Below are 15,953 nucleotides of genomic sequence, written 5' to 3'. Positions count from 1 at the left end.
CTCCGCGGCATGTGGGATCTTCCCGGACCGGGGCACGAACCCGTGTCCCCTGCATCGGCAGGCGGACTCTCAACCACTGCACCACCAGGGAAACCCTAATCTTATACATTTTTTAAAATAAAGTTTACAGATAACTTTTATGTCAAATTTATGTAACCTGGAAATAATTACATATCTCAGTGGTCCACTTTTTTTCTTCATTAAATGTTTATTTTTTATAATGAAATACAATTGATATATAACATTGTATTAGTTCAGGTGACAATGTAATGATTCAATATATGTATATATTACAAAATGATCACCACAATAAGTCTAGTTAAACGTCCAAAACCTCACATAGTTACAATTTTTTTCTTGTGATAAGAACTTGGAAGATCTACTCTCTTAGCAACTTTCAAATATACAATACGGTAATATTAATTATAGTCACCATGCTGTATATCAGTGGTTCACTTAGAAATGTCTTCCATATCTTTTGTATATCTTACTAAAGCAGTAATTTTCTGCTTACTTTTTCATTACCCAGACTTAAGATAGGAGTCTATGAATTTGAGTTTGTTTTCTCCACACAACTAAATCAGATAAAATATATATACACCCACAAAAATATACTCAACTAATCTTTGACAAAGGAGCAAATACAATACAATGGAGAAAAGTAGTCTTTTCAACAAATGATGCTAGAACAAGTGGATATCCACATGCAAAAAAGTGAATATAAACACAGATGTTACACCCCTCACAAAAATTAACTCAAAATTGATCACAGACGTAAATGTAAAAGACTATAAAACTCCTAGAAGACTACATAGGAGAAAATCTAGATGACCTTGGGTTTGACAATGACTTTTTAGATACAACACCAAAGCCATAATCCGTGAGAGAAATAATTGATACAGGGGCTTTATTAAAATGAAAAACGTATGCTCTGTGAAAGACAGTGTCAAGAGAATGAGAAGATAAGCCACAGACTAAGAGGAAATATTTGTAGAATATTATCCAAAATATACAAAGAATTCTTAAAACTCCACAACAAGAAAATGAACAAACCAATTTAAAAATGGGGCAAAGGCCTTAAGAGACACCTCACCAAAGAAGATACACAATTGGCAAAGAAGCATTTGAAAAGATTCTTAATATCATACATCATTAGGAAATCGCAAATTAAAACTGCAATGAGATACCACTACACTACACCCACATTAGAATGGCCAAAATCCACAATACTGACAAAACTGAATGCAAGCAGGGATGTGGAACAACAGGAACTCTCATTCATTGCTGGTAGAATGCAAAATGGTACAGCCACTTTAGAAGACGGTTCATCGGTTTCTTACAAAACTAACTATACTCATACAATAGAATCTAGCAACTGCGCTCTCAGGTATTAACCCAAGTGAGCTGAAAACATGTCCACACAAAACCCTGCACAAAGATGTTTATAGCAGCCTTATTCATGATTGCCAAAACTTGGAAGCAACCAAGATGCCCTTCAGTAGGTGAATGGAGAAACAGTATATCCAGACAATGGAATATTATTTAGCACTAAGAAGAAATGAGCTTTCAAGCCATGGAAAAACATGGAGGAAACTTAAATGCATATTGCTAAGTAAAAAAAATAATAATCTGACAACACTACATACTGTATGGTTCCAATTATATGACATTTTGGAAAAGGCAAAACTGTGGAAACAGTAAAAAGATCAGTGGTTGCCAGGTGTTGTGGGGAGGGAAAGTTGAACAGGCAGAGCCCAGAGGATTTTTAGGTCCGTGAAACTATTCTGTCTGTTAGTATAATGATAGATACATGTCATCATACATTTGTCAAAACCCATAGAACGTGTAACACCAAGAGTGAACCCTAATGTAAACTATGGACTTTGGGTGATAATGATGGGTTCATCAAATGTAACAAATGCACCATTCTGGTACCAGATGTGAATAGAGGACATAGTGCATATATGATGGTAGGGAGTCTATGGGAACTCTCTACTTTCTGCCCAATTTTCAATGTGAACCTAAAGCCGCTCTAAAAAATAAGTCCATTTTGTTTTTAATTATTAATGTACCCAGGTTTCAACCCAGAACCTTTAACTATTGATTTTATATGTTAAGTACTACAGTTAGCTGTGGATGTGCCCAGTGTGAAAGAAAACATTGAAATAGTGTCAATAATCGTTTCCCATTAGTCCCTCATAGCTAATAATTATGACAATCTTTTCTATATACTCCTGTCTTCTTAGAAAGGTAATATAACCTACTGTATAGCACAGGGAACTCTACTCAATACTCTGTAATGACCTATATGGGAATAGAATCTAAAAAAAGTGGATATGTGTATATGTATAACTGATTCACTTTGCTGTACAGCAGAAACTAACACAATATTGTAAATCAACTATACTCCAATAAAAATTAATTTTTAAAAAAGGTTATAGTGACCACCTAGAGGGGTGGGATAGGGAGGGTGGGAGGGAGGGAGATGCAAGAGGGAAGAGATATGGGGACATATGTATATGTATAACTGATTCAGTTTGTTATAAAGCAGAAACTGACACACAATTGTAAAGCAATTATACTCCAATAAAGATGTTTAAAAAAAAAAAAGACCTGGCACAGCCAAATAAATAAATAATTTTTTTTAAAAAAGGTAATATAATGCCTTATATGTGTATATTACATGTATCTATATATGCAGTATATATTATATATTTATATGTAATATTATTGTTGAGAGTTTTTGTTTTTTCCCACATAAATGGCAATTTATATCACCACACTTTACTTTTTATCTTATTAACACATTTTCAATGGTAGTATATCCTAGTTCGGTCAAATTCTCTAAAACAATTAGGGAATTACATTTTTAATTAAGTTCAGAATTTAGTTGCTGCTCTTAAGGAAATATATAGACCTGAATATTGTTGTCCTTTGTTTTCCTGAAATGTTAAAATCTAATCTAAAATTGCCTTAAGAGAGTCAAACTGAATATTATGTCACTTTTTATACTTGAAATGTTAATGATGATAGTATGCAAGATGGGGGTCTATATGTTATTAAGTACCTTTGCAGCAAAAAGTGTGATATACTGATTCTTGATGATATTATAGAATAATCACCATGCCAATCATTTACATTTAATCTTTGAGTTCAAGGAAAAGAGATACTAAGATTCTGCATTGAGTTTTAAAGTTAATGTGCTCCAAAGATACCCTCCTAAAGAGTCTGTAGATATGTGTATTACTGTATAGCTTGTTCCCCTTATAATCTTATGTATTTTATTTTATATATTTAAAAACATGATTCTGAGAAGGGGTTCATAGGCCTAAGTAAACTGCCAAAGAAGTCCATGGCACAAATATACAAAAACAATTAACTATTTATGAAGACCTCTATTGTACCTATAATAAATATATAGAAAAGCAAACATTTTTTAAAAATAAAAACAGTTGGGGCTTCCCTGTTGGCGCAGTGGTTGAGAGTCCGCCTGCCGATGCAGGGGACACGGGTTCGTGCCCCGGTCCGGGAAGATCCCACATGCCGCGGAGCAGCTGGGCTCATGAGCCATGGCCACTGAGACTGCACGTCTGGAGCCTACGCTCCGCAACGGGAGAGGCCACAACTGTGAGAGGCCCGCATACCACAAAAAACAAAAAAACAAAAACAAAAAAAAAATAAAAACAGTTAACCTCTGTGTTAGTCACTTTATTTCATTTGTAACATAAATTTTAACAGGAGGAATTTCTTTAGCTACATGTTCACCTAATTCTAAGAGAGCTTTTTAGTCTTCCATACTAGTTGAGGTTATTCAACTAGATAAGCAGTGACATAGGAAGTAGGTTGATGAGGATTAATACCAACCAAATATTGCAAATACAGTTTACCACATTAAGTAAACACAACTTTCTACAACAAACATTATAACAAATGTAATTTTCTATTAAAAAAACACTAATAGTCTCAACGTTAAAAAGTCAAGGCCTTAAGAAGTATTAAACTTTTTAATATTACAAGAAAGCTCTTTGTGCTTTTGTAAAGACTTTCTGACAGTAAAACATAGAATAACTGTTGTATAGATTTAACTTAAACACCGTGGTAACTAGAGCACTAATATTTATCTCCTTTTTTGTTTGTTTATTTATTTATTTATTTGGCTGCGCCGGGTCTTAGCTGCAGCATGCAGGATCTTTTAGTTGAGGCAAGCGGGATCTTTTAGTTGCGACCTGCGGGATCTTTTAGTTGCGGTATGTGGGATCTAGTTCCCTGACCAGGGATTGAACCCGGGCCCCCTCCATTGGGTGTGTGGAGTCTTAGCCACTGGACCACCAGGGAAGTCCCAATACTTAAGTGCTTTAGGTACTTCTTAGGTACTTACCTAAATATATAACCTAGTTAATCCCTGTTCTTTGTAGTCTCAAAAGCATTAGTATCAATAGCTTCTTAGTTTCTCTTGTTTCTATTAAACTTGTAATTTCTGATTTTGACTTTAATTAAGGTGAATCCAATATATTTGAGGGTAGTGATAATTTATTTACACAATAAAGAGTAGATACACTCTTAAGGCACCTTATTAATGTTTTCTTTCAAAGATTTTCAGAAGTTCTCAGCCTGAAATTTTTTTTCCAGCCTGAATAGTTTAAACCCCAGTGGTCAACAAACTTTCTGTAAAGGGTCCAATAGTAAATATTTTAAGTACTTTAGGCCACATGGTCTCTAGCTCAACTATTCACTGTAATTGTAGCTTGAAAACAACCACAGATAAGACATAAACAATGACTGTGACCGTGTTCCAGTAAAACTTTATTTACAAAAACAGATGATAGGCCAGATTTAGCCTATAGGCTATAGTTTTAGAACCCTTGGGTTAACCCACTGTCAGGTTCATGTATCGTCTTAAAGTGTAATGTGAAATGTAGTACAAATGCTTTGGTTATATTTCCATTTTTTTTTATTGACCTATAGTTGATTTACAATGTTGTGCCAGTCTTTGCTGTACAGCAAAGGGACTCAGTTATACACATATATACATTCTTTTTTATATTATATAAAATATATAATATTATATATATATATTATATTATATTTCCATTTTTAATTATTTGTTTTTGATCTATGTTTAACCTAACATGGATTATTTGACCCTTAGCCTCTAGATTGCTTTAATTTCACATTGTCCATAAGTTCTTACCAGTCAGAATACTTAGTCAATGTGGGGGAAATGTGAATAAGTATAATTTGAGATATTTGGGGGTTTTAGGGGGGGTTGTTTTTCTGTTTTAGGGGGTTTTTTGGCCACACTGCTTGCAGGATCTCAGTTCCCCGACCAGGAATTGAACCTGGGTCACAGCAGTGGAAGCCCGAAATCCTAACCACTAGGCAACCAGGGAACTCGAGGTATTTGTTAATTACTGTGTAAGGACAGGTACTAATTGACACAGTATTCTGAGTAAATTTTGTACTTCATTTAGAGGGGAAACTCTGCCTCATTGTGTGGCACAATCCAATTACATACTCCCATTCTTAGTTTTAGCACTCACTTCCCTTGCATTCTGAGTCTGTCATTCCCTCTATTTGAACATTTTTCCTCCTTTTACCCAATCTATTTTCTTTCCTCTTAGCACCCATACTACTTGGATGAGCATCTTACTTTCACGACTGAACTCATCAAACCTTAATACCTTACACAATTGCTTCCTGAATTTTTTTGGATAACATCTTTCCCCACTTTGACACAGGATAATAAGCAATAGGATTTCATATTCCACACTTCACTAAAAATATTTTAAATTTATCTGTTTTGGAAAGGCATGAAGGAGGAGTATAGGGGTATCTTTTTCACTCATATGAAATTACTATTCTTTCAGTACTGAGATCTAGTCAAAGCACTTATCTAAGATTTACTGCCAAGATTTGATGATTATTAGCCAAACCGCAAGGGTCTTGTCCTAGTTCTTGTCCTTAGATTCTCTTTAATGCAATACTGTCAACTAACCTGTGCTCAAATTTTATTCATTCTTATATGTGACTCTCTTTCCTTGCACTCTGTTTGATCTTTCAGTATCTCTTTCAAAAAATATATTTTTTCCTTTTTTACCAGCTAATCATGGCATGATTCTCTTTGTCCTCTAAATTGTCTTCTCAGGGAGTTTTCCAGTTTTCTTCTGAATTTTAGTAGTGTTTAATAGTGACTCTGACCCTAGTGTTTTGATTCTGTTCCTATTTTAACTCTTAAACAACACCACCTGGATGGATGGTCACTGCCTCCTCAAACTGAAAATCATGAATACACAATTTTGTACATTTTATTGTCAGAATCCTCACCTCTTTTATTTTAGTTTGCCCATCTCCCTTATCCCCTGAAATCAAAACAATACCAGTGACTTTTTCCGACTTCTTTAAGCCACATGGTCTATTTAGTTTTGTGTCCTTTTTCAGATCACTAACTTGCTAAAAATAATATATTCATTTCTCTTTCCACTGCCAAATCCCTTTTCTAAGCTCTATTATGGACTAACCAGATTACTGTATATTTATTTCTTCAAGACTTCTCTATCTTCAGTTTCTATCCTTTAGTCATGCATAAAATCTGAATTTAGTTTTTTAATCTATAGTTTTTTTTCCTCTTATCATTCTCATCAACTCTTATCCACATACGTCCTTGCCAAATTCCTTGCCATTGCATATTCTTCCTTCAATATTCCCATAATTATCAACCTAAATTATTCATATACAACTGTTTATATTTTTTTTCTTTGAGCTGTAGTGAAGTTAGCTCCTGTTCTCTCTAGGCTTATTGAGCTTCAGTCAAGCAATTCCACATACAGAGAACAGTTTAACTTCGCTTCTCTTATTTTTTTCTGAGAGAACCAGGGCATATTGCAAGTAAGCTATGAGTAGTTGATTAGGCATGAACAGCTGTATATTACCACAGTATCTTTCATTCATTTACCAAATATTTGTCAAGCATCTACCATGTGCTAGCCAGTATTCAAGACACTGAGAATACAGCAGGGAATTATATTAAGTGGTATTGGACAGTATTGAACAGGCCAGAGAAATCCTGGCCTGTCTATAGAGTTTAGCAAACCAGACAAGTTTGAACCCCTAGAGTCATGCTGTTCCCAAAACATGGTAACCGCTAGCCACATGAGGCTAATTTCAATTTTAAATTAATTAAAATTAAATGAAATTTAAAATTCAGTTCCTCAATTGCAACTAGCCACATTTCTTTTGTTTTCAATTGATGTATAGTTAATTTACAGTATTGTTTTAGTTTCAGGTATACAGCATACTGACTCAGTACTTTTGCAGATAATATTGCATTATAGGTTATTACAAGATAATGGGTATAACTCCCTGAGCTGTATAATAAATCCTTGTTGCTTATCTATTTTATATATAGTAGTTTGTTAATTCCATACCCCCAATTTGTCCCTTACCCCTTCCCTCACCCCTTTGGTAACCACAAATTTGACTTCTATGTCTGTGAGTCTGTTTCTGTTTTTTATATACATTCATTTGTTGTTGTTTTTTTTTTTAGATTCCATGTATAAGAGCTATTATATTGTATTTGTCTTTGTCAGACTCACTTCACTAAGCATAATATTGGCTAGGTCCATCCATGTTGCTGCAACTGGCAATATTTCATTTTTTTTATGGCTGAGTAATACTCCATTGTGTGTGTGTATAATGTGAGATATATATATATGTATCACATCTTCTTAATCCAATTGTCTATTGATGTGCATTTAGATTGCTGTTTGGCTATTGTAAATAGTGCTGCTGTGAACATTGGGGTGCATGTATCTTTTCAAATTAGTGTTTTCTTTTTTTTTTTCTGGATATATACCTAGGAGTGGAATTGCTGGATCATATAGTACTGCTATTTTTAGTTTTTTAAGGAACCTCCATACTGTTTTCCATAGTGGTTGCACCAATTACATTCCCACCAACAGTGCAAGAGGGTTCCCTTTTCTCCACATCCTCGCCAACATTTGTTATTTGTAGACTTGTTGATAAAGGCCATTCTGACAGCTGTGAGGTGATACCTCACTGTGTTTTGTTTTGTTTTTTTCTAATAAGAACGTATTTGATTTTTTTTATTTATTTTATTTATTTTTTGGCTGCGTTGGGTCTTCATTGCTGCGTGCGGGCTTTCTCTAGTTGCAGCGAGCGGGGTCTACTCTTCCTTGCAGTGCGCAGGTTTCTCATTGCAGAGGTTTCTCTTGTTGAGGAGCATGGGCTCTAGGTGCACAGGCTTCAGTAGTTGCAGCATGTGGACTCAGCAGTTGTGGCTCGCGGGCAGTAGAGCGCAGGCTCAGTAGTTGTGGCACACGGGCTTAGTTGCTCTGCAGCATGTGGGATCTTCCCCAACCAGGGCTCAAACCTGTGTCCCCTGAATTGGCAGGCGGATTCTTAACCACTGCACCACCAGGGAAGTCCCTCATTGTGGTTTTGATTTGCATTTCTCTAATAATTAATAATGCTGAGCATCTTTTCATGTGCCTATTAGCCATTTGTATGACTTCTTGGAAAAATGTCTGTTCGAGTCTTCTGCCCATTTTTTGATTAGATTTTCTTTTTTATATTGAGTTGGATGAGCTAGTTGTATATTTTGGATATTAACCCCTTATCTGTCACATTGTTTACAAATATTTTTTCCCATCCTGTAGGTTGTCTTTTCATTTTGTTTACGGTTTCCTTTGCTGTGCAGAAGCCTTTCAGTTTAATTAAGTCCCATTTGTTTATTTTTGCTTTTATTTCTTTTGCCTTGGAAGACTGATCCAAGAAAATATTGCTACAATTTATGTCAAAGAGTGTTTCACCTATGTTCTCTTACAGGAGTTTTATGGTTTCATGTCTTACATTTAGATCTTTAAACCATTTTGAGTTTATTTTTGTATATGATATGAGAGAATATTCTAATCTCATTGTTTTACATGTGGCTGTCCAGTTTTCCCAGCACCACTTGTTGAAGCCACATTTCAAGTGCTAAATAGCCCCATGTGGCTACTGACTACCATGTTTGACAATGTAGATATAGAACATTTCCATCAACATAGAAATTTCTGTCAGATAGTACTTCTCTAAAGAAATTGGAATATGGGAAATTTTGAGCCTATCCAAAATGTAAAAATGTCATAGGACAACTTGGTTCCCTAAATTAGGAATGGACTTATGCTCAAAGTGCCAAAAAGGTGGTAGGAACTAGGTTGTTTCTTTGGCCCAAACTAGTATTAGCACAAAAAAATTCTCAGGATAACACAGATATATGGAATTACTCTGTATTCTATGACATAGGTACCTAAGTGCCTGTTCTACCAATGCCAACTTGAAGAGTACTTTTGGGGTTTTAGACAACTTTCTAAATAGCCTTCTGCCAATCTCCACTCCCTTTTTTAGAAATGTGTTTTTAAAACTCACCTAATAATGTTTTCAAAATAAAAGGAATGTTATAACTCACTTGTTTCTCTGTTGACCTATTTCTCATTTTTATATATGAAACATTTATACTGTAACACTAGACTAAAGATTGTGTAAAATAGATTGTAAGCTCTCAGAGAGCAGAGAGCAAGCCTTTCCTGAGTTCTGGACCCCTCCTAATCTCTACCCTCTCACTTCTTAACACTCTAATATAATTAGTACCACACGTTCTGCAAATATTTAGTAAATGTTCATGGATGTCCTACACTCATCTATTCTAACTTATTCTTTTTTTTCCCATTCAGGTTTTCTGATCTATATTTTCTTTCTCTTTACTTAACAGACAGTGTGGAGCATTCATTATTAAGACAACTGGGCAGCTCTAGTCCAGCTCAACTGATTTCTTGTCCAATGATCCTTGTGTGGCCGAGATCCAGCTTCAACGAACCGGCTAGAAGCTGCCCGTTGTGAAACTTAGGGTTAGTTAATACCTCACCATACTTATTTATTCCACTATAAGCTGTCTAAATTTGATGAAATTTTCTTTTTTAGCTGTTCTACAAAATTATTTAGGTGGATGTGGCATGTTGGTTTTTTAATGTGTTAATCTAACTGTAGTGACATTTTCTACATGTTTTATCCATTCCATAAATAATAACCACATTGGGAATAGTGAGGTGTCTTTCATTTTCTCTGCTTTGTGTTATTTCTTTTCCTCTCAATCTTTTAGAAGTTATGTTTCATATTCTTTGATATTTATTTTAATATTTAGGATAAGAGTCATTTCTAATTCTAACAGAATTTTTAGTACTTTCATGCCTTTTATCATATATTTAATCTTAATGGATCAGTTCTACTACTTTGCAATTCTGTCATTTTCTGTCTATTTTTTTATTTATTTGTTACTGCTACTCCTTATTTAATTTTGCTTCTACCATGGTTTTCAGAATTTGAACAGTACTTATACTCCTTTTTAAATAACATTTCCAAACATTGGAAATACCATCAACATGATCAGTGTTCTTGCCTTTTCATGTGATTAATTTGACTATAGTAAATTTTTTCTCTAATATTTGAGATAATGCTCCAGCCTTCCTATAACATAAGCCATTTGGTACCAAATTTTATATAATATGGATCACCTAGTAGAGGTGTTTTGATAAAAGAAGGCTCACCTCTGACATGATCTCATAACATTGACTGATAGTTTACTATATTTTGGTGTTCTTTTAATGTTTTAATCTTTTGACCTTTCTTTATGTTTTACCAATATATTCAGTTATACATGTTATCAGTTCTTAAAAGGACAATTAATTATTTCCATAAAAAGCAAAACTATTTCTTACACCAAAGAAAAACTTTAAATTCTGATTCTAAAGCCAATTCTTATTATAAAATTGGAAAATAGGTGGGGAGGAGAAGCCATTGTTCAAAAGTTACAGAACAAATCATAAGTGTTTTTATCACTAAAATTTATTTGTAGTATGAAAAAAGCCTTCTTCAATCCATTTGCAGTTCTTTCACTGACCCCCTAATTTTAGGCAAGAAGGGGAAAAGCCATAAATATTGGCATTACCCTAATAAATCTCTTTCCTTTCTTTTCCCATCCCCAAATATATTCCATGTTCAGCAGCAGAAATAATAAGACTTGGACCCCAAAGTTTTTCCTCGTGAGTCAAACAGGGAGTTTCTTTTGAAACCATAGGGAATGTGCTTGCCAGTCAAATGGTTTCATGAGAACAGCAGGACCATATGAAATATATACTAGCATATGAGGATTCCATGTACATTAATTACTCTCAGTTTTTAGAAATGTAAAAAGACTAAAGTCCCACAATGAAATTTCAAGTTTTTTGTTCTGTAAGTAAAAATTATTAACTACCAGTGTTAGAGATCTTCTTTTAATAGTACTATCCTTGAGAACAAAAAAAATTAATGTTTTGATTTTCAAAATGTTAAACATGATGCTAAACAAATCCTGGACTGTTAATAAAAATTAATGATGTATTATTGGATAAGGAATTTTGATAATTATGCATACCCAGGTGTGTTTTTCCACAGAGCTATATAGATTATATGTATGCACACATCTAATATATATACATAATATGCATACACACATATTTTATATATATACATGCATATATAATTCATACATATAGACTTTCTTAGAATTTAGTTTTATTTTGAGAAGCTAATCAAAACTGTGGAATTTATTGAAACCTAAATATATGGAGGATATCATCAACCTTCTTCATGGCCTAGCTTGATAGCCCAAACATGTTTTTATAAAAACAGATTAGGAGGATGAAAATTCTCCCGACATATACTAAATAAAGCTCATTTTATTTTTTTCCTTTCTGTAGTTTTTTTTGCCTGCGCCATGCGGCTTGCGGGATCTTACTGCCCCTACCAGGGATTGAACCCGGGCCACAACAGTGAAAGCTCCGAGTCCTAATTCCCTGGCGGAATTCCCTGTAGTATATCTTCTATAGGTAAATTTGAAACGAAGTTTTTACTTACTTAGTACCCATTTTGAAAAGCCAGTCTTAAGACAGCTGCAGTTCACTCTCTTTTAGAATGAAATGGGTATTAGTCCCTGTACCAGAATCACAAGGTAATAAATTTGCAACCTATTTTCCTAAAACCTCTAATACAATCAGAGATAGAAAGATGGTAGCATGTCAAAAGATAAAACATCTTGGAAAATTAAGACTTTAACTTCCTGTCAGCTGAGTTATCAGGATAGCTTAGAAAAAGATGTATGATTTAGTTTATAACATTGCTTTATAAATTTCTGCCAATAATGGCAGTACATTATTTTCAAACACATTTATACATGATAACTCCCATATGTTAGGAGTGTGTTTCCTGACTTTTTGCTATATTTAACTATAAAATAATGAATTGGGGTCACACAAAAATTCTTTGTATTTTTTCCAGAAGTAGTGCTTCGATAGTATTAAAATATAGAATCAAAGGACTAGAAAAAATTTTAGGAGAGCATCCAATTCAACTTTGATATCATGCTTCAACATGCCCTATTGTTATAATAGTAAATTGCTGGACCCTGAACCTATACTTCGACTAAAATGTACTCTGAAATCCCTATGGACTTCAGGGGGAAAGAGCCAAATTGTACACAAAGGATGGATATAATATTCATCTTTGGTACTGTTTCTTTCAACCCTATTCAGTGTTTTCATTCCTGTATATAAATTCCTAAAACTATGCTGTCAGCTTCTGTACTTGCATGTTGAGTACTACTCTCTGATAAACAGCTAAAGTTACTGCTGTTGTTGGACCTGCTATGTGTGTTTCTGTCTCTCTGCTTTTATGTATTGCATAAATTTGCTAATATTTTCTGCATCCTCCTGGTTCCTCTCAGAAATCAAGTACCATTCAAGATCATTTATTTTATTTAACATTGTCATTATTTCTCCTTTCCATGTGACATAATCCTTCTTCAGTTTTCTATATACAAGATTCATGGTTATCTTGATGTTACTTGCTTTCTGACCTGTCAGGATCCACAGATATAAAATAGAAGGTGTAGATTTCAAACTAGTGAAATAACAGATTAAGGATTTCCCATTTTATCATTCTTTTTAGGCATGGTGCTTAAAATAGTATCAACTAATATAATGACAAGCCTGAATCTATCAAAGTAAAGATACATAGTAACAGTGTGAATAGTCATTAAGACATTTTACTTAGGCTAGTGAGTGATACCATATTGACATCTGACTTATTTTTAAAACATGTAATTTTAAAATTTTCCATTTACTGATTTGTCAGTTTTCCTCATTTGGTATGTATTTATTAGTTAAAAGAAGCCAATACTTGATTATTTACTCATATTTTGGTGCATAATTTTCTTAGTGAAGCTAGTATGTTAACCTCAGTTTTGCATTTCTGTCAAGGTGTGTACCCATGAGTAATGGTCATTCAGTATTTCTCTAAAGGTGATATAAGTCATAAATATCTTTGTGCACTTTCTCCCCTTTGGAAAGAGGGGTGTAAGAAGCTACCTCTCTATACACAGGGACTAAAGTCCTTCTCTTCCCCCCTGCTAAGAGCCTTTTCCTCAATTCAGCCCTCTTATTTGTTGGTTTTTGTTCCTCATCAGAGAAAACTGGGGGGACCCTAGATCCTCACACTCCTTTGGGATGTATGTACCTACAAGATTCCAGTATGCTCTTAGGCCTAAAGAGAGAATTTCTAAAAAGAGCTTTTTTTATTAGACTCTATTTTCTTCATTTCTTTCTTTGTGGAATAGAGAAGGTAAAATACATCTTTGAGAGTTTTTCTTTCCTGGGAAAATAACACTTTTCAGGAAATGGTAGTTTTCTTCTGTTATTTTGTTATTTAAAGTGAGTCAAGTATAAAGGCTTCAAAGTAAATGTCTCAAAGTTCTTAGCATTTATTTTCCTCCCATTACTTACCATCAAAGGTTTTGTTGCATTCTCTCTAGATCTTTGTCTTTAATAGGTTTCAGTGCTTTTTTGCAGTTTTCCCTTTGGAAAATTACAAGTGAAAAATCAAACTACAATTAACCCTTAAACAACACGGGGGATTAGGGACACCGACACACACACACACACACACACACACACACACACACACACACACCCTGAGTATAATGCATAATCGGCCCTCCATATCCACCATTCTGTATCCTCAGTTCCTCCCTGGTTCCTTATCTGTAAATTCAACCAATGGTGGATTAGTACTGTAGTTATTTATTGAAAAAAATCCACCTATCAGTGGACCCTCGCAGTTCAAACCTGTGTGTTGTTCAAAAGTCAACTATATAGTCTTCCTGTCCCTTGAATTCCCTAACAGTTGTACTCTTTCAATCTGGAAACAATTCACTGTCTATTCACCTGAATATCTCTTTTCCAACTTGTTTGCCAAGTACCATATCCTTGATGTTTGACTCAATTAAAAAAAAAAAACAACTGAGTGTGCTGGCCATGAGAAAGACCTCCCTCTCCATCTGGCTTTCCCCCTTCTGGCTCTTAGCATTCTGAGGACCTCTATTTTCTATTTCGGATAGAATTTCTCCAAATTTTTAGGGACCATGAGTCTCTTCTTATCCACCAAATTCAATTAATTTTCTTTTTTTTCTTTCAGACAAACATTTTTTTTTTAATGCATGCTCTCCTGTCTTCTTATGGCTGCGTTGGGTCTTCGTTGCTACATGTAGGCTTTCTCTAGTTACAGCGAGCAGGGGCTACTCTTCATTGCGGTGCAGAGGCTTCTCATTGTGGTGGCTCCTCTTGTTGCGGAGCACAGGCTCTAGGCACGCGGGCTTCAGTAGTCGTGGCTCACAGGCTCTAGAGCACAGGCTCAGTAGTTGTGGTGCACAGGCTTAGCTGCTCCGCAGCATGTGCGACCTTCCCGGACCAGGGCTCGAACCCGTGTCCCCTGCGTTGGCAGGTGGATTCTTAACCACTGCACCACCAGGGAAGCCCCCCATTGGTACTCTTTTTTTTCTTTTGTTTGGCTGCATTGGGTCTTCATTGCTGCACGCGGGCTTTCTCTAGTTGCAGCAAGCAGGGGCTACTCTTCGTTCTGGTGCACAGGCTTCTCATTGCGGTGGCTTCCCTTGTTCTGGAGCACGATCTCTAGGCACGCAGGCTTCAGCAGTTGTGGCACACAGGCTCGGTAGTTGTGGCACATGGCTTAGTTGCTCTGCGGCATGTGGGATCTTCCCAGACCAGGGCTCGAACCCGTGTCCCCTGCATTTGCAGGAGGATTCTTAACCACTGTGCCTCCAGGGAAGCACCCCCCCATTGGTACTCTTAAAGCTCAATATTGTTCACAATGCTTCCTAATAATAACAGAGCGAGCACTTTGGAAGTATGAAAAAAAAAGAGAGAACCAGGATAGCTTTTACTTGAACGTGGAATGTTTTATGCTTTTCTTTCTTTTGCTTTATGTATTATAAACATTATAAAAGGAAACTTTAAAAGATGATGATCAGGCACAGTTATTTTGTGTCTAATTCCTAAAGATCAGATGAAATTAGAAAGGATGATAGTTGACCCAGAGGGCAGACAGCAGAAGCAAGAAGAACTACAATCCTGCAGCCCGTGGAACAAAAACCACATTCACAGAAAGATAGACAAGATGAAAAGGCAGAGGGCTATGTACCAGATGGAGGAACAAGATAAAACACCAGAAAAACAACTATCGAAATGGAGATAGGCAATCTTCCAGAAAAAGAATTCAGAATGATGATAGTAAAGACGATCCAGGACCTCGGAAAAAGAATGGAGGCAAAGATCGAGAAGATGCAAGAAATGTTTAACAAAGATCTAGAAGAATTAAAGAACAAACAAACAGAGATGAACTATACAATAGCAGAATAACTGAGGCAAAAGAACAGATAAGTGACCTGGAAGACTGAATGGTGGAATTCACTGCTGCAGAACAGAATAAAGAAAAAAAGAATGAAAAGAAATTAACACAGCCTAAGAGACCTCTGGGACAACATTAAATGCAACAACATTCGCATTATA

At 35.3% G+C, this 15,953-nt stretch overlaps 2 protein-coding genes across 8 annotated transcripts in view; one reads left to right on the top strand and one right to left on the bottom strand.

Moving 5' to 3' along the window:
* Positions 1 to 10,607, top strand: part of BOLL (boule homolog, RNA binding protein) — a 68,520-nt gene extending 57,913 nt beyond the window's left edge. The window contains exon 11 of the mRNA XM_024124643.1: positions 9,770 to 10,607. Within this exon, the coding sequence (XP_023980411.1) occupies positions 9,770 to 9,793 (24 nt within the window). The 3' untranslated portion in view covers positions 9,794 to 10,607. The remainder of the gene's footprint in view (positions 1 to 9,769) is intronic.
* MARS2 (methionyl-tRNA synthetase 2, mitochondrial) overlaps positions 1 to 15,953 on the bottom strand; it is a 129,925-nt gene that overhangs the window by 92,911 nt on the left and 21,061 nt on the right. The window contains exons 5-6 of one of the 7 annotated variants that reach the window (XR_003677278.2): positions 13,872 to 13,943; positions 12,866 to 12,946 (exon numbers count right to left, since the gene is read on the bottom strand). The exons of the other annotated variants lie outside the window; for them this stretch is intronic. The gene's annotated coding sequence lies outside the window, so the exon portion shown is untranslated. Of the gene's footprint in view, positions 1 to 12,865; positions 12,947 to 13,871; positions 13,944 to 15,953 lie in introns of those variants that run through there. 7 annotated transcript variants of the gene reach the window in all.

This window comes from Physeter macrocephalus, chromosome 2 (assembly GCF_002837175.3).
Source record: "Physeter macrocephalus isolate SW-GA chromosome 2, ASM283717v5, whole genome shotgun sequence".
Taxonomy (NCBI): domain Eukaryota; kingdom Metazoa; phylum Chordata; class Mammalia; order Artiodactyla; family Physeteridae; genus Physeter; species Physeter macrocephalus.
The sequence above is the reverse complement of the archived record's forward strand: the minus strand, read 5'-3'. Positions and strand labels throughout refer to the sequence as shown.